At 39.5% G+C, this 23,959-nt stretch overlaps 2 protein-coding genes and 1 pseudogene across 2 annotated transcripts; 1 reads left to right on the top strand and 2 right to left on the bottom strand.

The window, feature by feature from the left end:
• The first annotated feature begins 1,222 nt into the window (after positions 1 to 1,222).
• On the top strand, positions 1,223 to 5,076 carry LOC104095977 (endoglucanase 25-like). The gene is made up of 6 exons (XM_009602245.4): positions 1,223 to 1,896; positions 2,436 to 2,746; positions 3,093 to 3,551; positions 3,696 to 3,831; positions 3,930 to 4,102; positions 4,399 to 5,076. Exons 1-6 carry the CDS (start codon positions 1,524 to 1,526, stop codon positions 4,798 to 4,800), a joined length of 1,854 nt encoding a protein of 617 aa, XP_009600540.1. The 5' UTR covers positions 1,223 to 1,523; the 3' UTR covers positions 4,801 to 5,076.
• A 1,472-nt stretch (positions 5,077 to 6,548) lies between these two features.
• LOC104095981 (zinc finger CCCH domain-containing protein 48-like) lies at positions 6,549 to 7,828 on the bottom strand (annotated as a pseudogene).
• Positions 7,829 to 10,714: 2,886 nt separating this feature from the next.
• Positions 10,715 to 13,623, bottom strand: LOC104095980 (uncharacterized). The gene is made up of 3 exons (XM_070193037.1): positions 13,582 to 13,623; positions 12,919 to 13,002; positions 10,715 to 11,455 (listed from the first exon to the last, which is right to left on the bottom strand). The coding sequence occupies exons 1-3, from the start codon at positions 13,621 to 13,623 to the stop codon at positions 10,715 to 10,717; spliced, it is 867 nt and encodes a 288-aa protein (XP_070049138.1).
• Between the last annotated feature and the right edge of the window lie 10,336 nt (positions 13,624 to 23,959).

Raw genomic sequence — 23,959 nt, forward strand, 5'->3', positions numbered from 1 at the left:
ATTTACTTTTATACGTAAGATATCTTTTTTTTTTTTTACACATAATAGATCTAAAAAGATCATTTTTTTAAATTTAAAATTGTAAAGGGGCATGATGCACAAATAACATTGTATATTTGTCGTGCAGCATCCGTTATTTTCTTTTGCATGGATTAAAATGAAAATATGAGCAGTAATATACAATCATTTGTGTATTATTTTTATGCTCAAAGATAGTGGAAATTTGCCTATATTTTAAGAATGTTACTCCTCGTTTGAAAAAAGTTGCCTTAGTTGATTCTCACGGTTAAATTTTTTATTTTCTAAGCTAGTTGTGTAATAAGTAATTTAATTTATTTTTCTAAGTTAAAGCTTATACAACACTTAGTGAGTTTAACGTAATGGTCAATTATATCATACTACATGTTAAATAAATATTCTTTTGGAAAATCTATGGAGCCTCATTGAAATGATACTTAGCAAGTAAGTAATGATACTTTATTCTCCACTTCTCGTTATGTGAATTAAATCTTTGAAACGTCACAAACTCTAATAAAGTTTGAGACATAAGGTTCATTTTCTTTCTCTTAAGTCTTATCAACATAAAAAGCACACAGTAGGGAAAAAGAACGACACAATGGGCTTTTTGAAAGTACTCATAATTAGATCACATACTAAAAAAATACAAAAATGTATTTAAAGTAAAATCTTTCTTTTCTAGCTTAATATCCAACATGTTAAAAATCAATAAGACTACTAATATAGGAGTAAATGTATTTGGACTTTGTAGGTATTAAAGTTGATATTTATGATCTACCAATACGTAGTCGAGTAATTCTTATGCAAGCTTAATGCCCCGAATAATTGACTAAATTATCTACATCCAAAAAAAGAGAAAGTAAATTATTGGCAAATAGTCTTACCTAGAAAATAGAAAGTAACTTTATTTGGCCATAAATAATAGTATTTGTTTTTTGTGAAGAATGAAATTCACTATTACTTGAAATACTAATAAAATGTCTAAAAATTCATTTTAAGATTATTTTTTGTAAAATAATATATTGTGCAAAACGGCTAATTCAAGCTCACATGTAAGTAAGTAGTAAAACACAATTAGAGAAGGATTGGAATTAGACAGAGTGTCATTGTCCATTAGCTGTCTCGTCAGGGTCATCAACTAGTGTAGTAGTACAACTTTTTTCTAGTATTATATTATTTCTTCTGCATTACTACACTGTTTTTTTTTGAGTTCGGTACTAGTAATATAAAAATATTATTTTATACAATCAAAAAGCCCAAAATACAGCACCATTACAGCTTCATATCCATTATTGCCACTAGATTTTCTATCTCACTTTCCTCCTCCCTTCTCAATCCACACACAATTCTTGAACTAAAGTCGAGTCCTTAACTGAATAAAAACAGTCGATCAAGACTAACCCAGTTCAGCATTTTCTGAATCTTATAAAAAAAGATCCAAAATTTGCATGTTTTAAGTTTGTGGGTGTCTTGTTTCAGCTCTATATTGAGTACCCAAAATAAGTATGTACGGTAGGGATCCATGGGGCGGGCCACTGGAAATCCACGCCACGGATTCAGCCACAGACGATGACAGGAGCAGGAACTTGGGGGATTTTGATAGGGCGGCACTGTCAAGAAATCTGGACGAGACACAGCAAAGCTGGCTGTTGGGTCCAACGGAGCAAAAGAAGAAGAAGTATGTGGATCTTGGTTGTATTATTGTGAGTCGGAAGATTTTCAAGTGGACCGTGGGCTGTATTCTTGCCGCTGCGCTTTTAGCTGGATTCATTACTATGATTGTTAAGCTTGCACCTAGACACAAACACCACAATCCCCCACCCGATAATTATACTGTCGCTCTCCATAAAGCCCTCATGTTCTTCAATGCCCAGAAATGTGAGTCATCTGTTTTATATTTATTGTTTCCTTAAATTCTTCAATCTGTGTGCTTAAAAATGTCATTTTTACTTGACCATCTCATTGCATATTAGATCTTATTGCCTGGATTTGGCTTTTGATTGATTAATAGGGGGAAATGGTATGATTTTGAGGCATGCCTTAGTCCTCTGAAATAATCTTCTTGTTTTGGTTGCTTTAATTTGTAAATATTTGTTACTGAGTTATTTTCCCCAAATTTTGGGTATATTAAGATGATCATGGTCATTTTTTGGAAGGAAAAAAAATCTTTACACTTATTTTTATATGTGGTACGTGGAATGGCTATGTTCCCTTTGACTTAAGATTGGAAGATTACTGTATCACAGCTGCTGTATTTGAGATGCAAGTATATGATATTGCCTTTAATGATGCAAACATTAGACTCTTATGTATTTTAGTGGTTCATTTTTTTAATCTAGTGTTTGAATGCTATCTGTTGCTCTTTTTTTGGGTGGTTATAGCTCAACCCTTTGCTAATCTTTTATTGGTATTTACAGCTGGAAAATTGCCGAAGCACAACAATGTGTCATGGAGGGGGAATTCATGTTTGCAAGATGGCAAGTCAGATGATTCAACTATGTTCAAAAACTTGGTTGGGGGATACTATGATGCAGGAGATGCAATCAAGTTTAATTTCCCTCAGTCGTTTGCTCTCACCATGTTAAGTTGGAGTGTGATCGAGTATAGTGCAAAATATGAAGCTGCTGGTGAGCTCACTCATGTTAAAGATATTATTAAGTGGGGTACTGATTATCTCCTGAAGACCTTCAATTCCTCTGCTGATACCATAGACCGCATTGCTGCACAGGTAACTATCATTTATTTTGCATTGTGGAAATGTGTAGGTTGCAATTTTTCTCAACTAGAGAGTTATAGTTTGTTCTATCATCAGTAATTAGCATTCAACTGGAACAAGTTATCATCGCCTTGTTCGTTTGAGTCAGGAATCATGATTATTACTGTTATACTTCTCACACTTCTGACAACTGTAATCTCTTGGCTGTTTTTTTAACTTTCACCAAGTCTCATTCTGGTTGCTTCTTGTAAATCAGCATCAATGACTGCCTGTGATTTTATTTTCAGTGTTTGAGATCAAAACTGAACTTACTTGGACTGCTTGATCTCATTGGACGAATTCTGTTATATTTATATAGGTTGGAAAAGGGGATACTTCCGGTGGGAGTACTGATCCCAATGATCACTATTGTTGGGTGCGTCCAGAAGATATTGATTACGATCGGCCTGTGACAGAATGTCATGGCTGCTCGGACCTTGCTGCAGAGATGGCTGCTGCTCTGGCTTCTGCCTCCATTGTTTTTAAGGACAATAAGGCTTACTCACAAAAACTTGCACATGGTGCTAAAACTCTCTTCAAATTTTCTAGAGACCAGCGTGGTAGATACAGTGTCGGCAATGAAGCTGAAACCTTCTACAATTCTACCGGTTACTGGGATGAGTTTATATGGGGTGCAGCTTGGCTGTACTATGCTACTGGAAATTCTTCATATCTTCAGCTTGCTACCACTCCTGGTCTCGCCAAACATGCTGGTGCTTTTTGGGGAGGCCCTGATTATGGTGTGCTCAGCTGGGATAACAAGCTCACTGGAGCTCAAGTAAGTCAACATCGCCTCCTCTATTCTTTAATTATCTTTAATATTCTTTTCCAGTTATTGTTCTTGAGATTTGTAAACTAGGAGGTTTTATTTCTTAGAGGGTTCAATATTTTGCTGAAATGCTGCTTTTCATTTTCTCTTCAGGTCCTACTGAGCCGCATGAGACTGTTTTTGAGTCCCGGATATCCTTATGAAGAAATTTTAAAGACATTTCACAACCAGACGAGCATAATCATGTGCTCCTACTTGCCAATCTTCACTTCTTTTAACCGTACAAAAGGTAACCATGCTTTATCCGTTTTGCATGTAACCATGTAAAGTTGTGTAATTTGAAGTTCTTATTTCGAAATCTGAAACAAATCTTTTGGGCAATTCCAGGAGGGCTAATCCAGTTAAACCATGGAAGGCCTCAGCCTCTTCAGTATGTAGTCAATGCAGCTTTCCTGGCTACCTTGTTTAGTGACTACCTTGAAGCTGCCGACACTCCTGGATGGTATTGTGGACCCAATTTCTACTCCACTGATGTCCTGCGTCGATTCGCTGAGACCCAGGTAAATGAAACTCTGCTAATTTTAAGTTAACTCCTTTCTTACTCTCGGGTTTCTCTTCTACTCTATCTTGTCAATGGTTATGGTACATGCTATTTCCATAATCAACTTGATTTCTCACTGCACCATGTGCTGAGGATGAGTGGGCTACATTGGCCTCATATATGGTGTAGGGACAAATAATGAACGATAATTAACTGCTAGAGTGTGTAGATAATGAGAGACACGGTATAAGCAAGTTCTGTTCTAAGGTGTAAACCATTTCTGGGTTTAACTTGGTTGTTTCTTTGACTTTGTAGATTGACTACATCCTTGGCAAGAACCCCAGGAAAATGAGTTATGTTGTTGGCTTTGGCAATCACTACCCTAAGCGTGTTCACCACAGAGGGGCATCAATTCCTAAAAACAAGGTCAAGTATAACTGTAAAGGAGGATGGAAATGGAGGGATTCATCCAAGGCTAATCCGAATATCATTGTTGGAGCTATGGTTGCTGGACCAGACAAGCATGACGGTTTCCACGATGTACGTAGTAATTACAATTATACAGAGCCTACTCTTGCTGGAAATGCTGGTTTAGTTGCAGCTCTCGTGGCTCTATCTGGAGATAGAGACGTCGGAGTTGATAAGAACACAATATTCTCTGCAGTACCACCGATGTTCCCAACTCCACCTCCCCCACCAGCTCCTTGGAAACCATAATTCTTTTGATCTTTAAACATGTCAGTACCCGTCTTGTGTGAGTATAGGTTCCTTATTTTTGATACTGTGATTGATATTGGAGTCTGACCCCATGAATTTTGAAGTTAGATGGAAACAGGAATGTGCACCTTGAGCATATAAGCTTGGGCATGAATAGGACCAGCAACTGAATCTCTTGAAGAAATGCCCAATGGCATGTCTGTTTACTTGGAATGTATCAATATACAGTATGTATGTATGTGACCAAACTAATAACGTATTCTTTGAACACTAGAATCTCTCTCTCTCTCTCTCTCCCTCTCTCCCTCTCTCTCTCTCTCCCTCCCTCGCTCTCTCCCTCTCCCTCCCTCCCTATTGTAACTTTTATTCTGATCACTTGCTGATTCTCATTACCTATTCTCCACTTTACATTTTGGAACTCTTTTTTTTTTTTGACATGTAGGCAAAATATTTTATTAAATTTAACTTACTAAACACTAACATGTTGCTGAACATGTCTAAAAGATCAGCCCGAACTACAAAGCTTCTATATCTTGTAAAGATCTAACGAAATCTAAAATATTTTCCTCTTCGTGTACAGCTAACAGATCACCATAAAGCTAAGCTGCATAAACGTCTATAATTCAGCATATTGATAAGAAGAATCATTCCATATACAATCTTCCAATGGCATGAGGGAAAAATATTTGTAGCTAAAATCAGGTTTATAGCATCTTCCAACTTCCCAAAGAAATCCTTCTGAAACTGTAGTTACATTCATTTCACTTCTCCTTTGTGCAACAGTAGCTTCCTTATCATAAAAGAAGCTGAAAATATCAGAGTACCTTACCTTCCAAAAAAACATATACAAGGTCTTACACGCTTAGATGGTAGGGAATTATAAGGACATCATTTAGGTAGGTAGAGAACGCTAATCTTTATTTTTACCACTCTATCTTTAATTATGGTGGCTATTTTTTTTTTTTTTTTTAATAACCGTGGTGTCCGGGCCAGCTTGCGCGCACCTCGACTAATTCCACGGGATACCTGCCACCTCCCACCAGCAACATGTATCAGGTAACTCTATCCACCAAGGCTTGGATAGATAGGAAGAAATCACCTAGTATTTACCTCCGCTGGGATTTGAACCTGAGACCTCATGGTTCTCACCCACTTCATTGACCACTAGGCCACAACCCTTGGGTGGTTATGGTGGCTAATTTCTTCTCCACCTTTTCTATAATCCCTTGCCAAACTATAATATGTAGTCCAATGTTGCCTCAAAACACCAAGACCACTCTCAAGTATCTTAATTAAACCTCATTTGCATCACCCATTACTAATGTATTGTCAGCATACAGTGTATGGGATATTTCAAGTGCATGATTTCCTCCTCCGTTTACTTTGAAGCCATTGATATGATCTTAGCTATACAGAACAAATTAATTAGTGCAACATCTAACTAAAAGCTTCCATTACCAAAATAAACAAGTGTAGGACATGAAACTAAGTCACGATCAACTAAAACAACAATGAATTCGTCCAAACTTGGGATTGGAGTGGTAGACCAACGTCAAGCAAAGAGGGCCAAGAACACAAACGCATAACATGACTAAACTTATTCAAGAGTACACGAGACTATTTGAGCTACATTCATAACTCAGTGAAAAAACAATACGGGACGGACCATCAGTATCCTCCAGATTAGATTTATATGCATACAAGTATAAAAACCAGAAGAAAAAAAAAACGATTTAAGAGATCAATGCTAGTTAAAGCCTCAAAACGGCAAGGCTATATATTAAGAGGTACTACCTCTGAAAAATCAAAACTGGTATTCGTATTCTTGCTTACAATTGGTACATATATACATTTCCTCAACAGGAAAAGAAAAACAGAAGACAGTAGTGCTAAAAAATACAGTGTCTCTTTGTAAATGCAGCTAGCGCACCCAATCTCAGGCTGTAGTTGTGCTGCTGGATTGATGTTCAGTTAACCACTTCCAGACTCTAACCTGACCTGATTCATCACAGGTAAAAAGTAAACCACCAGGACCAATCTCAATGCGCCGGACAGCCTGCTTAGAGAATATTCTCCCCCTCTCCGAAAAGGAAGGCAAATCATAGATGCGTCACTGCAAGAGCACAGCAACACAGGCTTTGCTTCTGAATCATGCACACCACATAGAGTCAGCACACCACTTTCCTCTTGATGAGTATATGTAACCTCCAAATTCCTGCTCTCGTTAGCAACCCAAACCTTTATTGTTTTGTCCAATGAACATGATAAAAACAAAGTCTTCCCAACAAAGAATAGACATAACTGTACTTGTATGATCTGTCAATACTTGTAGGCACTGAAACGTTTCAAGGTTCCATACTCTTATTGACTTGTCCATGGAACCCGAATACAATCTATTGCCCGCTCCAGCAAACAACGATACCACGTGATGTGTGTGTCCTATCAATGTTGCAGCTCGTTCAAAACTACTCCCATTAACAAATCTCCAGGCTAATATCGGTCCCTCCTCTGTACCAGCAAAGAGCATTTGATTATTGTCATCAAAGGCAAGAGCATAGACTTGTCCAACTGGTCCATTAAGGCTAAGGACAGTTCCTGTTTGAGTGTTTCTTGCTTTGACAAAATTAGGTAACCCCCAAAAAATCCACGGCCCTTCAGTTAACATACAACTAATTTCACCATCTAAATTGATGACCCCTGCATCTGTTCCAGTATGATAATCCCACAATCGCACAGTCTTGTCCGTGCTCCCCGAATAAAGCTTATCGGAACCTGAGGGCAGAGCAATCCCCGTAACAACTTTTTCGTGCCCTTGGAGTTGCGCCAACAATTTGAAGCAATTCCCTGTAGTCCAGGAATGCAAATACTTACAGCTGTTTCCATAGGTACACTTCTCTTTAACCCAATATTTACAAACAGCTTTCTCCGTCTTATTATTATTCGTCACAACTACTCCACCACCACCAGCCGCAGTAGTAGCAGTAGTCAGGGGCGGATCTATGTATTGAGTTGGGGGTGGAACGCCACCCGGTCACTCGGATAAAGTTTTATATACATACTAGTATTTTCCACAACAACGCCTACATAACGAACAAGTGGCACCCCAAGTCATAAAATGACTAAAGGTGCCATGGTTGAAGTGCTGAAATTTCATGCACAACACCCGGGATCAAGACTCTCCTGATGCAATTGTTGTTCCCTTTTTATTCTTTTTGTTAATTTCTCTTATTTTCTTCATCTTAAATATTCATTTTTCTGGATGTTCGTATTTTATTTGGATGGATGTAATCATTTTCTTTTTATCCATATAATGTTATTTTATTAATTATAATTTTTTTAAATAGCGATGCATCAAAGACATAATATAATACTAATCAGCTACATGTAGATGGAAGGGGTGTATCGCATATTCGTTTATGCATAAAATAAATTTTAAATTGGATTGAATAAATTCAAAATGGATCGAACCGAACCGAACCGAAATAATCTAAAACGGATCGAATCGACTGAATGTACACCCTAATTCAATCTTCTTCACTAGTGGTCGTTTTACATTAAAATAGTGGCACCCGTAGCCATCAAATCCTGGATCCGCCTCTGGTAGTAGTACTGCTACTACTACTGCTCCGCCATGTATAATTGTTGTAATTCTTCTTCTTCGGGTTATGATAATCGGAAAACCGCTTTGCATCTTGCTGCTGCTGCTGCTTTGGCCGTAATGGTGCCACTAATTCTCTGCTATGTAGAAATTGACATGTAAACCTATTACAATTGCCAGCCATCCAATGTTTACATACTACTACTTTTTTAGTAGTATGTTGTTTACTGTAATCTTTTGAAGGACGACGACGACCCATCAGCCCCCGTTGTAACACGTCAGTATCCATTACTGACCTTTACAATACTCTGTTTTATGTGTGAGTGATTTCTCCGAGATTAGAGAGAGAGAGCGAAAGTGATCAATAGGGTTTGAGAAGCTCAATTAAAGAATGAACATATGATTTTTTGGTTTAATTAGGGCCTATTTAACGTTGGAATAACCTAGTCCTAGTCCTATAAGGAATAAACGAAACTTAGGTAGAAACTTAAGACGTACGCGTTCTTTAGTCAGCCAAAACGAAACTTATGTAGTTACTTGATGAGCACTGAAACTTAAGACGCGTTCTTTAGTTCCACTAATAGTATTGCGTTTAGATGACTTACAACAAAATATAAATGTCAATATATAGTAATCTTGGTAACATAAATATATAGCATTTCATAAATAATACTCCTATGTTGTAGTCTATTAAAGTAGATGATAGCGTAATAATTTACATTATAAGTAAATAAGGAGGCACACTTCGGCAAAATTAAAGCTCCATACTTTCAGAATATTCATATAGTTACAGGAGTACAGTGGCATCCATATTAAAACATAGCCAATGTTTGAATCACAATAAAATCATATTGGAATTATAATATGAGGATTATATTGTAGACATCAACGGATCAGCATAAATTCTAAATTCAAAATACTACAAGATGACTTTTAAAATTCTAGGAGTCTATTAGGGTTGTTTGTAGGCTACCCTACCAAAATCCTAACTTGAAGGCTACTCTAGCCTAACCCTAGGTCACTCCTATAAAAGGGGTTACATATTCCCCTAAAGAATATCTCGAAAATTGAGGTTATCTCAGCAATTCCATAAACTCTCGAAATATGCACAAAGAGATCAAATATATGACAACAACAACAAACCCAGTGCAATTCCACATGTGGGGTCTATAGAGAGTAGTGTGTACGCAAACCTTACTCCTACCTTATGAAGGAAGAGAGGTTGTTTCCAATAGACCATCGGCTCAAGAATAGTGGCAAAGACACAATAAACCAATATTAACAATTGCAATGAAATAAGATAAAAGAAACAAATAGCACATTATGTAATAGCAGAGAACTAGGGATACGAAGCTATAAGAGAAGTGCGAAAACTATTGGCAATAATGCCACATCGTTTAATCAGCAAGGAACTCGGAATAGGAGAATACAAGACTAGTACTAGTACAACTAATACGACTAGAAGAGACTCTCGACTACTTGTCAACCCACAATCCTAATCCTCGACCTCCACACCTCCCTATCGAGGGTTATGTCTTTGGTAAGCTGAAGTAGAGCCATGTCCTGCCTAATTACCTCTCCCCAATACTTACTAGATCTCCCTCTACCTCTATTTCATCCACCCCACTCCAACACAATGCGCAACATCCTCGTTCCCCTGAATAACAGGCCCAAGATATTTGAAACTATCTCTCTTGGGGATGACTTGTGTATCAAGCTTCACCTCCGCTTCTGTTTCCTGCATCCCCACACGGAACTTGCACTCCGAGTATTCAGTTTTTGTCCTACTCAACTTGAAACCTTTAGACTCTAGGGTCTGCCTCCACAGCTCCAGCCGATTATTAACCCCGCAACGTGTCTCTCGATTAGCAATTTGTCATCTGTAAATAACATACACCATGGCATCCCCCCTCCCTAAATGTGGCGCGTCAGCACGTCCATCGCCAGGGCAAATAAAAATGGGCTAAGAGCTGAACCCCGATGTAACCCCATCATCACAGGAAAATAGTCTGAGTCTCTTCTCATAGTCCTCACCCGAGTCTTCGCTCCATCATACATATCCTTAATCATCCTAATGTACGCTACCGGAACCCCACTAACCTCCAGACATCTCCATAAAATCTCCCTTGGGACTTTATTGTAAGCTTTTTCTAAATCGATGAACACCATATGCAAATCACTCTTACTCTCCCGATATTGCTCCACCAACCTCCTCACAAGATGAATGGCTTCTGTGGTCGAACGCCCCGGCATAAAACCGAACTGATTCTCTGAGATAGACACACTCATCCTCACCTTCCTCTCCACCGCCCTCTCTCACACTTTCATAGTGTGATTCAGTAGCTTGATACCCCTGTAGTTGTTACAATTTTGGATATCATCCTTGTTTTTGTACAACGGGAATATCAAACTCCACCTCCATTCCTCAGGCAGTTTCTTAGTCCTAAAAATGACATTAAACAGTCCAGTAAGCCACTCCAAGCCTACCCATCCCACGGCCTTCCAAAATTGTACTGGTATCTCGTCTGGCCCAGTCGCCCTGCCTCTACTAATCTTCTGCATTACTTCCTTAACCTTAATATGCCTACAAAACCTAAAATCATGTCTGTTCTCTGAGTTCTCCAACTCGCCAAGCACAATGTTCCAGTCCCTATCCTCATTCAAGAGTTTGTGGAAGTATGACTGCCACATGTGCCTAATGCACGCCTCTTCCACCAATACCTTGTCATCCTCATCTTTGATGTACCTCACTTGGTCTAGGTCCCAAGCTTTCCTTTCTCGAACCTTAGCTAACCTAAACAATCTTTTGTCACTGCCTCTTCCCCCAATTTCCACATACAGGCGTTCAAATGTTGTGGCCTTAGTCGTCGTGACCGCTAGCTTCGCCTCTTTTTTAGCCTTCTTATAACACTCCCTAAGCGTCCTCCTCTCCTCCTCCTCCTCGGCATTCTCTACTAGCTTTATATACGCCACTTTCTTGGCTTCTACTTTACCTTGGACCTCTCCATTCCACCACCAGTCACCTTTGTGACCCCCTGGAGAAACCCTTTGTGACCCCTAACACCGCTATAGCACCTTCCCTAATGCAGTTCGCTGTCGAAGTCTGTTGATACCCAATTTTATTCTCATATTTTATAAAGTATTCCATATACTTTTACATTATTTCTCAATTTATAGGGGTCAAATAAGTATTTTCTATTATTTTCCATAATTCTTTTAAGCTTTAAAATTGATTTTCTTGCATTTTAAATTATTAATTACCCCTTTAAATTATTTTGTGAGGCCTTAATCATCCAAATTTATTATTTGCATCCACATATATGTTTCATAATATTTTACTTTATTTTATATAATCATATTTGTATTTTTAAGCTATTTTACATAATTTTGCAGTAATAGCCTATATGATGTGAATAATTATATTTTATTAAATTATTTGTGCCCACATAGCATTTTTATATTTTTATAATGTTAAACTATTATTTTAAAGCATCTTACTATATAAATAATATTTTTACTATTTGTTAATTACTTCTTATAAATTTTCTTTTATAGTTTTTTGTGTATTTAATTTGTAGCCCAATTTGGAGCCAATACAGACCAATTTAATGGCCCAAACTCCCAAAACCTTTAGCCCAATCCCCCATCCCAAACCATACAACCCCTTTAATTAGGTCGGTACCCGTTTTAAACAGCTCACCCCGCTCTTTCTTTCTATCTCAGCCGTTGATCTCTGAGATCAACGACCCACAAGTCATCACCCATATTTAAACTACCCAACCCCAAACCCTAACACCCATTTCCCTGAGACCGTAGCCCTAAAATCCTCTCGTCCTCTCCTCTCTACAAGAAACCCTAGCCGCCCCCACTCAAATTCCAGTCCCAATCCGATATCATATGGAAATCTTCCATGATTCCTTTCCTTTCTTGCACACACGGAGATTCTTACCATCTCCTAAACATTACAAGTATTTGGTACTCGATATTTTATGGAAGCCGAGTCATTGGTGTTCGATCAATTCTGATTCTGTACTATCTTTATGTTCCTGACGTGATACACTCACTACCAGGCCATATGGGTCCAATTCAGTGAAATTGCTTACTATTTTTGTTCTCCGTTTTGAACTAGGATTTGCCTGATTCCTCCTAAATTGATTTTGAATCGATTTTGCATGTTATTCTTTCCTTTTTATGTTTAAATGACTGTTTTTCCTTGTTTGTGTATTTAATTTTGCCACTATATAAACCTCTCCCCTAATTCCACGAATGAGGGCGGAATCGCTGAAAATTACTACTACTCTCTTATTCTTATTTATCTTATACTACTCTAGGGCTCAATTTCTTGGCAGACGGAAAGCCAAGGCCGCCGGAATTCGATTATCGAACTTTTCTCAGTGTGAGCACTTGCCCGGGGTTCATTCGAAACCCTTGGGAACTCTGACGCACTGAGATTCATGGGTTCTACTGTTTCGTTTTTCTATTGACACTAGAGTATTGCTGAAATTATTCCTCGTGTTTACTTGTTCATTAATCTGTAACTGGTAAAGTGACCTTTGCAATTCCATTCTCTTTCGTTTGAGGTCTTGTTCTGCATATCTATGTCTCTGAGATTTTTATGAATCAACATGTTATTGTATACTCTGAAGCTCTTCTTGAGGCTCTATACCTTCTAGTAATCGAATTTGCCTATTTGTTACCTTGATTGTGTTTTCTTAAGCTTGTTTGCTCTAATGTGTGTGTTCGATTGCTTATTCTGAGTTTAGATTCTTGCCTTGTTTTGTACTCTTGTGAAGAGTCGAGTCATGCCCAGAACCTGTTTTAATTCTTGTTGAATCATTCATATGTAACTTAATACTTTTCTAGAGTTAACTACTGATCATGTTATTAGCCTAAACATGATTTCCCTACCACTTGTAAACTAATGTGTGTTCCCTGCCTTGTCTTATATCTTTATGATAAATTAATGCATATGTTTCAGACCTGTTGATTCATTCATGTCCAACCTGCTAAGTTTGTGAGATTGCATTAATTAGCTAAGGCCTATTTCCATACCATTTAAGTTATACTGTATGTTTTGACTTATGCAATCATGTGCTCTTCAGTACTGTTTGAGACCTTAGGGTAAACCCCATGCCTGGCCTTTCTCCTATGTGTGGCCAACTAGTACAAAGTTCGATGCTTACCTGTCCTGTTAATCTGAAATTGACATGTTGCTTGTTTACCATAAGTGCTCCCGGTATCGACTGATACTTAGCATGTTAAAGTTATCTCACATTAAGTATTTGCTCATGACTCTGTTATGCTATGCTACTCTCAATAGGGTTATATGTTAGACATGCTATTGTATCCCACTTGTTCTTGTCTATGACTCTGCCATGTTCTCATATTAAGTCTCTTAGCTAAAGTCTCCCCAACTAGTTCTAGATCATGCTTTAAGCTTTGTTTCTGAAACTTGGCATTGTATGTGTTCACCCTAAGTAAATATGCATATGAAGTTTTCTAGTGTTTGACTGGTTGCCGCATGTTACCCATATTCTTTTGTTGAATAATGGCTCATGCATGAACTTATGTTGTCTTCTGTGTAAAAAGCCCTTGTTGAAGATTAAGCCCTATTGATTCTCCTAGTTCTCTTGTTCTTTGCCTAATCAATCCGGTCACTCTTGCTTTCTGAAATGCCCATGTGTTTTAGGTGAATCTTGCTAAGTGTCATATAATCTTGTCTCTATGAGGCATTGCTTTGGGGGTGTTTAATTTATTTTCATGTGTGCTTCATTAATTGGTTTAAGTGGTCAATCTGTATTTGTTGGGCCTGGCATGAGTTCATGTATGGTTATAAAAAATAAAGTATGATTGTTAATTGTTAGAAATCCTGCCTATAAGATATTGCCACTCGCTTAAATTTGTTCATGAGGTCAATGTTATTAATGCTGGACTAGAAACCATGCCTATAGGACAATGTCATCTTCCTAGACACATATTTATAAAATCAGCGCTGATAATTCTGAGTTTACAAACAGTTTACTGCCTCCTCGCCTAAGCCATTGAGAGCAATAATGTCATACATACGATGCTGGAATTCAGAATCACCTAGAAACCATGTCTATATGACTCTAAGTCTTAATTTCGAAACCATCTACTGCCTATTCTGCCGCGTGCATTTGCTGTCTATGTGTGGAGGCTAACTTGGGCCTTTAATTGTCTTTACGTGAAGTCCTATCTGTTTTGAATGTCGCATAGCTTTCTCATTTTGAGTAACCTAAGTTAAGTTTAGAAGCACCTTACAGTAGGTCCAAAGCCTCCTGGACCATAGGTATGGGACGGGTAGCGCACGTATAGGATACAATTTAGAATTGAACTAGAACGCTTTAAGTAATGTTTGACTGGTTGCCGCATGTTACCTATATTCTTTTGTTGAATAATGGCTCATGCATGAACTTATGTTGTCTTCTGTCATCTGCCTAGACACATATTTATAAAATCAGCGCTGATAATTCTGAGTTTACAAACAGTTTACTGCCTCCTCGCCTAAGCCATTGAGAGCAATAATGTCGTACATACGATGTTGGAATTCAGAATCGCCTAGAAACCATGTCTATATGACTCTAAGTCTTAATTTCGAAACCATCTACTGCCTATTCTGCCGCGTGCATTTGCTGTCTATGTGTGGAGGCTAACTTGGGCCTTTAATTGTCTTTACGTGAAGTCCTATCTGTTTTGAATGTTGCATAGATTTCTCATTTTGAGTAACCTAAGTTGAGTTTAGAACCACCTTACAGTAGGTCCAAAGCCTCCTGGACCATAGGTATGGGACGGGTAGCGCACGCATAGGATACGGTTTAGAATTGAACTAGAACGCCTTAAGTAATGATTTCAACACAGTGATCGGGTAGCAGGAGATGATAGTTTGTGCCCGCTGAATAATATGAGCAACCCCTACCTTAAGGGAGTTGCGAAGTATTATTTATGTTGCACGGGGTGATCCTTTAGGCTAAAAAAACTTAGGACCCTCCCCCCCTTTCTTTATATACTTGTTATTCACACTTAGTCATTTAACATAGGCTAATACCGTTGTACCCTTATAACCTTTAAGATTTGTATTGATCATCTATTCTTATGTGTTATAATAAAGTCTTCAACTTTTATACCTTTCATCGCTTGTTTGATCGCCTAGCCTAATCATCTAATCCACATAGTTTAAATTTCGGCCGAGACCCACAGTTGTGGATCTTGAAGAATGCCTAACACCTTCTCTTTGAGGTAATTTGAGCCCTTACCCGATCTTTGGTGACGTAGACTGATCAAACAGACTTATTTGCAAATAGGTGCTCTAACGCACCTTAAAAATCGTTAGGTGGCTACTCTTCTCTTTTAATACCTCTCTTAAAAGAGTTGTCACATGTCGAAGCCCGCCTTCATGACAAAACGGGGCGCGACATCATGACGACTCTGCTAGGGAGTTATACTTAGGATCTTACCATAACGAAGTTGACTTATGTGGATTAACGGATATATTTGATGACATGTACATCCCTTCCTTTATCTTTCTTTATTTGTTTAATTTTCTATGACATGTACATCATTTCCCTTATCTTCCTTTATTTGTTTAATTTTCTATAATATGTACATCCCCTCCCTTATTTCCCTTTATTTGCTGTGACATGTACTTCCTCTCCCCGTTTCCCTCATCTTGTCTAAGACTGCTATATCATGACTCTCACATCCCTATTTCTCTATGTGCTTCATTAAATTCTCGCATATTTTCATGAGTTAAACTGACTTCTCTCTTTTTGCCTTTCTTTTCTTTTCTCTTCTTTTCTCTACTTTTCTCTTCTTTTCCTTCTCCTGTTCATATTTACCATATTATTTACTGTTTTATGCATTTTTATCGTGCAAATACTTGACAACTGGTTACTATTTCTGCATAAAGCATGCTCCACATCATACTCCACTCGTGCTTATTATCAACATAGTGGCGCTTGATGAGCGTCCGCACTTTCCTGAAAATACCATTTTAAACCGGAAAGGCTTATTTGCGGTAGGCTAGTCGATCAGCGGTGCAGTCGATGGTCCCGTGCCTTTCTCTCTCAAGTTGTCCACTTGAGAGTACCAGTATAGACTCTTCTAGAAACCACACTCCGATTTGAAATGTACATGCATCATGCTGAACCTAGTACGGATTGAGACTTCATTGACATAACAACCCACTTAGATAAAACCTTGTCCAAAGTCTGACGGGATTTCCATAATCCCAAAGGACACTATCATGTTATGTGCATTACTTGGAGAAAATGTGTCAACATGCTGATCGTAATATGTAAATAGTCGAATCTGGAAGGGGGAAAAGGCTAACTTTTTTTTGTTTGCAGAAAATAGCACGAAGTCTCTAGGTTCGGTATGGTCCAAACTATCCCGCCATTGCTAATTGACTGGTGAAAATACCTCGCACCTTGTGATAAAAATCATGTGAGGAGAGTATTGGGCAACCTCCCGTCCTTGCTGAACATTCAACCAAATAGGGAATTGATTGAGGCCGCTAATATGTTCTGGGTCGAGAAAAGAGTTATTTTTCGATTTGGCAATATAGAAATGACTCCTCTCCTAGAAGAAATAGGGGGTTTCGTCAAGTTACTATGGGATAGTCCGGGACTGCTAGTGTCAGAAAATCACACTCCCGTGATTTTCTGAAAATGTTGGGTTTTTAAGAAGAATGATGAACTACTCTGTCTAAAGAAATCATACATCCCTATTGAGTTTCTTTACGGGTGCTACGGGCACAACAAATCATATCGTCTTTATCAAGATGAGCTAGCCATTGCTTCTTTAGAATGGGTGCATCGCCGGGTTTATGTTTTTATTGTCTGCTTCTTGGGGTTGTTGATCTTTCCGATGCAAGGAGGAAGGATTCACACTCGCCTAGCCATAGTCGCCAGGACCTTAATGGATGGCATCGAGGAACAAGCTTATACTATCGTCCCAATGATCTTAGCTGAGATATACCGTTCTCTGGATCAGTGCAAGCATGGATTCAGGCACTTTGAGGGTTGCAATCTATTGCTACAAGTCTGGATGTTGGAATACTTTCAGAGAGGTGAGTATCATCAACAGCTTCTGCGAAGGCCACTGAATGACTACATAGCCAATCATCACCCGAAGAAAATGACGTTTATTCCAGACAGGTTTGCAAAGCCTGGAAATGCTGTGAGTTGGGTGCGTTTCTTCAGCAATCTAAAAAATGAGCAAGTGCATTGGATGTTTGAGTGGTTTCCTAGTAGTGAATTCATCATCAGGTCAAAAGAGACTACTCACTCGGTACTGATCGGGCTACGAGACATCTACCCTTACACTCCTATAAGGATAATGAGGCAAGCTGGAAGGAAACAAGTCATACCTTGGGTTTCCAACATGGTCCAGTACAAGGCTGATTTTGAGGGAGATGTCATCCCATTCAAGTTCGAAACGCAACACATGTGGAACCAAAAGATCATTGTGGAAGGAGAAACTATTGAGCCAGACAGGTATCACGCCAGCCATATGTACTACTATTTATCATGGCTGGAAGACGACATAGCTGAGGACGTCAAACCAGGAGTCAATCTAAACGATAGGATCATAGGTGAAGTGGCTGAGGCATAGGTGAAGTACAAGAGGCTACACAAAAGGGTGTTCGAGTCCGAAGTTAAGCATCTGGAGCAGCACAAAGTAAACATAGAGGCAATAAGGGAATGGAAAGAGATTGCCACTAAGTCAACACAGAGGTTAGAATACTTAGATCAAGGACTAATGGAGCTAGAAGAGAAGATGAGAAAGAGACTTTAGGATTGTCAAGGTATGAATGACAATGAAGGAGGAAAGCTGGCAAAGGCTTACTTATTGCTGGACATGCACAATCTGGGAAACATGATTGATGGGGTCAAGAGAGCCAAGCATGGAGAAGGTCCTTCAGGGACAAGGTAGATGATGTTCTTTACCGCTTTCTAGCTTAGATTAGAATTCGATGTAATAAGGCTTAATGTCACTAGTGATTTTATTATTTGTCGATTTAGTAAGAGATTGTTTCAACTTATTTCCGCACTAATGAAACGAAGCAAACGTTGGCATCAATTTTCTCCAAGTCTGTTTGTCGCTTAGACCTACCTCAGGCACAACGAAGTCCCCAAATTAGGAAGAGAATCATTACATGACTTTTTATTTCACCTTACTCACTTAATTACTTTTTTATTTTTATTTCTTTATTTATTTCCACTCCCAAAGGTTGATTCGTGCATATTGGCATCATCAGCATACCACACTAGATCTAGAGGTCCTCCACCTCCTCCTCCACCTAGCGAGCCAAAAAGCAAAGGCAAGGGAAAAAGGATGATTTAAGTGGTATCCGTAAAGATAATGCTACTATGGCGGAAAATGTTGAAACATCAGATGGTAGAAGCACCTCGGGGCAGAATGAATTAGCCTTACGTTTGGAGTAGAAAATCCTGGAGTTACAGGGCGAACTTGAGCATGTCTGAAATCTGGCAAACCTTTCCCTCACTCTCAATGTCCCCGACATCAACCAGCAAAATCCAACTACCCAAAACCAAACACCACCACAAAACACACAAAACAAGAATCCACTACCCATATCTCCAAATCCTGTCGCACCACACTAGTATCATAACCCTGCACCTCCCCAGAACCTTAACCCATAGCCAGTGCAAACCCCTTAACAATATCACCATTATCAAACTCAATACCCGCGAACCACTACTTACCACACTCCCCAAAATGCACCGCAACCTACTCCCCACCAAAACTCAACTAACGACCACCTATATACCCAAGTTCCAGGAACTCATCAAAGCAATCTGATATATGTGGAAACCTTACCCCATATCCCGCAGCAAACCCTATACATACCTAGACCGACTGAGAAGGACCTGCTCATTCGAAACATGGCAGAGGAACCCAAGAAACTTACAGGTAGAGTCCAGAGCATAGAAGGTGGGAAAAGCGTTGAAGGTCTGAATTATAAAGATCTTTGTATTCAGCTAGATGTGGAACTGCCGGAGGGTTACATGTAACTTATGCATTGGAAGCAGACTTATGCGTTGGAAGCATTGAGGTAGACTTATGCGTTGATAATTGTAGAGTTGGGGAGTTGAAGAAAAATTTTGGAAGTGTAGGGCATTTATGCGGTCCATTCTGCGATCACAGAACTGATCTGCGGACCGCAGATCTGTCGCAGACTGAAGCAGAAATTTGGGCAAACTTTTGGACCATTATGCGGCCGCGTAATCATTTCGCGGGCCGCACAACTTATCGCAAACCTAGCATAACAGCACATTATGCTACCGCAGAATAGATCTGCGGACCGCAGACCGGTCGTAAAGTGAGGCAGAAATGCCCAGATCCGGAGGGCCATTCTGCGGCCCATTTTGCGGACCGCAAAAGCATTATGCGGTCGCATATGCGACCGCAAATCTGCATCGGGGTTTCATTTTTTTGGTTTTATAAACCCGACCCCATTCTTATATAACAATCTTAAGGATCATTTTAGAAGGTTCAAACTTATATTTTAGAGAGAGAAAGGTGGTCTAGAGTGAGAAAAGGAATTTCTAAGTCATTGTTCATCAATCTTTGCTCATTTCGAGATTTAACAAGGGTAACTCACAAGGTCTTCAACCAAAAAGGTAAGATTCTAGCCCTAGCCTTCAATTTCGAGATTTATCTAAAAATAGGTAATAAGCCAAGCAATTCTTGTGTGTGGGAGTTGTTCATTATGCATGCATGTACTATCTAGGCTTATGGGAAGATTGTTGAGCTCAATTGGGTAAACTTTGGGTAGTGAAATGGAGGAATCCACCATAGGAGGACCTTGAACTCATAATACCACCTGGTATTTGATAAAATGCTCAAATGAGCTGGAACCATGAACTCCCTCCTAAATAGATCGAAGTTGTTAGGATTTTCGGAACTGTGTAATGAATTAAGAAAAGCTCAAAGCGAGGTATGATTGAAATTCTCGTGTTCTTACAAAACTCCATCATGTAAAGTTCGAATATGGAACGCTATTGATATGGGGTATTCAAATTAGTAAAATTGATTTGCGATTGGCATAACGTGTTAGAACCCTCGTAGGTTAATGATTCTCTATTTTTGACTTAATTAGGTTATACTCCTTTTGGGAAGAAGATCTTGTATGAAATCAATGTGATTAAACACTTATTTCTCATATGATGAAACCTTATGAACTTACACTTGCCAAGGCCAAATGTGCCAAATGGTTGATTTGAAAGGGAACTCTTTTGTACAAACTATTATCGTTTTGGGAATTCGAAGTGTAGCATTATGAATACACCTTCACCTGCATACGTTGGGTGAGTCGGCAGGGCCGCTTTGTGTAGAGTTGTGATATTGTGAATACACCTCCACCCGCATACATTAGGGTTAGGCGACAGGGCCGCTTTATGTAGGGTTTCTGGTATTGTGATTGCACCTCCACCAGCATTCATTGGGGTGAGGCGGCAGGGCCGCTTTGTGTAAAGATAGTTGTATAGGATCCCCGACTTAAGAATATATGAATGTTATTGAAAGCTCTTAATAAATTTGCTATGTCTTTAACGGCTAACTAAGCCTTCTATTGTTACCATGATTCATCATATTCATGTTGTATTTTCAAGTCCTTGCATAGGTGTTTGGTTTTCATACTAGTACTATTCGACATGTACTAACGTCCCTATTTCTGGGGGCGCGGCATCTTTTATGGATGCAGGTGGTTCTACAACGGAGGGCATTGACCAATGATAGCGGTGCACTCTCTTCCCGGTTGGCTTGGTGAGCCCCACTTCATTTCGGGGTCGTGCATCTTTTTGTTGTATGTGTATTATGTTTTGAGGTATAGCTTGAGCCTTGTTGCTGACTCTATCATTGTACTCTTTTGTATATATTAGAGGCTCCGTAGACATGGTGTGGGTTGTGTATTGGTATTGGAAAGGTCAAGATAGTAATGTCGTATGTGTATTACATAATCCACTTCAACTATGAAAGTGTATGTATTTTGAGACTTTATAAATGAAGTAACTAATGGTGATGGAATTAGTGTTGTTCATGAACCCTCTTGGTCTTAATTAATGAAGTTTACCTTCTCTTTATTTATGGGCGAGTTGGGTAGAAGGAAATCTAGCAGGCTTGCTCGGCCGGGATATCTCGGTTGAGCGTTAGTCGCGCTCCCCGAGGTCGGGGCGTGACATTACAAACCTCCCAAATTTGAAATGTTTGATGGCAGTGGTGATCCGAAGATTCATCTGAGAACCTATTGCGACAAGCTTGTGGAAGTGGGTAAGAACAAACAAATCAGCATGAAACTGTTCATGCAAAGTCTTAGAGGAGATGCCATGTCTTGGTATATCAGTCAAAACCTGAAGAAGTGGGCAAATTGGGTACGTATGGCATCAGATTTCATGGACAGATTCAGGTTCAACACAGAGAACGCGCCAGACATTTTCATATCCAAAACCTCAAGAAGTAACTGACAGAAACCTTCCATGAGTATGCTACTCATTGGAGGTCAGAAGCCGCAAAGGTAAGGCCAGCACTTGAAGAAGAACAAATGAACAAGTTCTTTGTTAGAGCTCAAGATCCGCAGTATTATGAAAGGTTGATGGTCATCGAGAATCACAAGTTCTTAAACATTATCAAGTTAGGAGAGAGGATAGAAGAAGGAATCAAGAATGGGATGGTGACTAATTTCGAGGCGCTGCAAGCCACAAATAAAGCCTTGAAACCAGGAGGTATCTCGAAAAAGAAAGAAGTGGGTGTTGTGATGGTAGCCCAAGGCCCTAAGTATCCCCTCACATACCAAACACCTCCACCCACATATCAACCCTCACCCCCAAAATACCAATGCCCTGCCACCACCTACCATACCTACAACACTCAAAAGGTATATTACCATTCACCTTCACCCGCCCGCCAAAACTACCCAAAGCCACGTCCAAATTTCGACCGCAGAACTCCTAGACAACACACCCCAATTGCTTAACCCATAGCACAACTGTATGAAAGACTGAATGTCGTTGGTTACGTCACTCAAATTCCTATTGTTGTTGCTGAGAATCCTTCCTAGTGGCTCAATCCCAACAAAATATGTGCCTATCATTCAGGAATGAAGGGTCATACTATTAAAGAGTGACGCATGTTGAAAGACAAGATTCAGACACTGATCGACACTAAGGTTATAAGCAAAGGAAGCTACACTGAATGTCCGCAATAACCCTCACCGGGGTCACAGGGGTGAAGGGGTGAACATAATAGAAAGTGATGAGGAATGGGATCAGGAAGGGTCCGTCGGACTCATTCTAGAAGGAGACACTCCCAAAACATCTTTGGACACTCTCACGCCAATTGTGGTACAAACCCAGGCACCATTTGAGGTTGAGGTAGCTACACCCTTCATTGTAATGGTAGCTCCCACACCATCTTACGAGCCTGATGTCATCCCTTGGGATTATGTTGCGGAAGCAAGAAGAAAGGGAAAATCCAAAATGGAAGAAACAGGTATCGCACAAGGTATGACTATAACTGGCAAAGTTTACACACCTGAGAATCTGGGGGGTAGTGAGAAAAGAAGCCGCACCTAAGCCTCTTGTTGTTGAGACTAGAACTAACGATCTTTGGAGGAAGATACAAGCAAGGGAATACTCCGTTGTTGACCACATGAATAAGACCCCCGCTCAGATATCCATCTTATCATTATTACATAACTCAGACGCATACAAGAATGCCTTGATGAAAGTGTTAAGTGAAGCTTATGTACCCGCCGGCATCACTAGTGGAGAGATGGCTAACATGGTCGGACAGGTACTGTAGAGTCATAAAATTACTTTCCACAAAGACGAGTTACCGCCAGAAGGGTTGAGTCACAATAAGGCGTTACACATCACAGTGCAATTTGAGTACAAGTTCATTGCCAGGGTCCTAATAGATGGAGGCTCAAGCCTAAACATATGTCCACTGACCACTCTGAAAAGATTAGGTAAAGGCCTGCACGAGATACGGATAGGAAGCATGAATGTGAAGGCGTTCGACGGATCCCAGAGAGCCATTATCGGGGAAATCAACCTTGATCTACAGATGGGTCCGACTTGGTTTGATGTTGAGTTCCAAGTGCTAGATATATCTGCTACTTACAACCTATTATTGGGACGACTATGGATACACATAGCCGGGGCAATGGCTTTCACTATGGACCAGGTTATGAAGTTCGAGTGGAATCATCAGGAGGTGATCATTCATAGAGACGGAAGAAACCCTATCTACACTAGCCAGACTGTTCTAGTCATCGAAAATATGAGGAAGTTGGGCGGAGAAACATATCACTGCATTGAGCGGGTGAATGCAATTGAAAAAGATTGATTGTGGAGCAAGAAAATAGAAAGCATATTGTTGTGGACAGGATATGAACCAGGCAAGGGTCTTGGAAAAAAGCTTCAGGGGATTACTAAACTCGTACAACCACAGTATCATGGCACGACCTTTGGACTCGGGTATGAATATACGGTATAAGAACATCAGGATTGGATACCG

The sequence above is a fragment of the Nicotiana tomentosiformis genome, chromosome 1 (genome assembly GCF_000390325.3).
Source record: "Nicotiana tomentosiformis chromosome 1, ASM39032v3, whole genome shotgun sequence".
NCBI classification, from domain to species: domain Eukaryota; kingdom Viridiplantae; phylum Streptophyta; class Magnoliopsida; order Solanales; family Solanaceae; genus Nicotiana; species Nicotiana tomentosiformis.

What these genes read in the sequence shown, in the direction of transcription:
- LOC104095977 (XM_009602245.4), top strand. Translation starts at nt 1,524, where the DNA reads ATGTACGGTAGGGATCCATGGGGCGGGCCACTGGAAATCCACGCCACG. An exon ending in TAGACCGCATTGCTGCACAG is followed by an intron (nt 2,747 to 3,092) that starts GTAACTATCATT and finishes ATATTTATATAG; the next exon opens with GTTGGAAAAGGGGATACTTC. An exon ending in TTCTTTTAACCGTACAAAAG is followed by an intron (nt 3,832 to 3,929) that starts GTAACCATGCTT and finishes GGGCAATTCCAG; the next exon opens with GAGGGCTAATCCAGTTAAAC.
- LOC104095980 (XM_070193037.1), bottom strand. Translation starts at nt 13,623, where the DNA reads ATGGTAAACAAGCAACATGTCAATTTCAGATTAACAGGACAG. An exon ending in ATTTCAGATTAACAGGACAG is followed by an intron (nt 13,003 to 13,581) that starts GTAAGCATCGAA and finishes TAAAAATCTCAG; the next exon opens with AGACATAGATATGCAGAACA. An exon ending in AGTTACAGATTAATGAACAA is followed by an intron (nt 11,456 to 12,918) that starts GTAAACACGAGG and finishes TAGCGGTGTTAG; the next exon opens with GGGTCACAAAGGGTTTCTCC.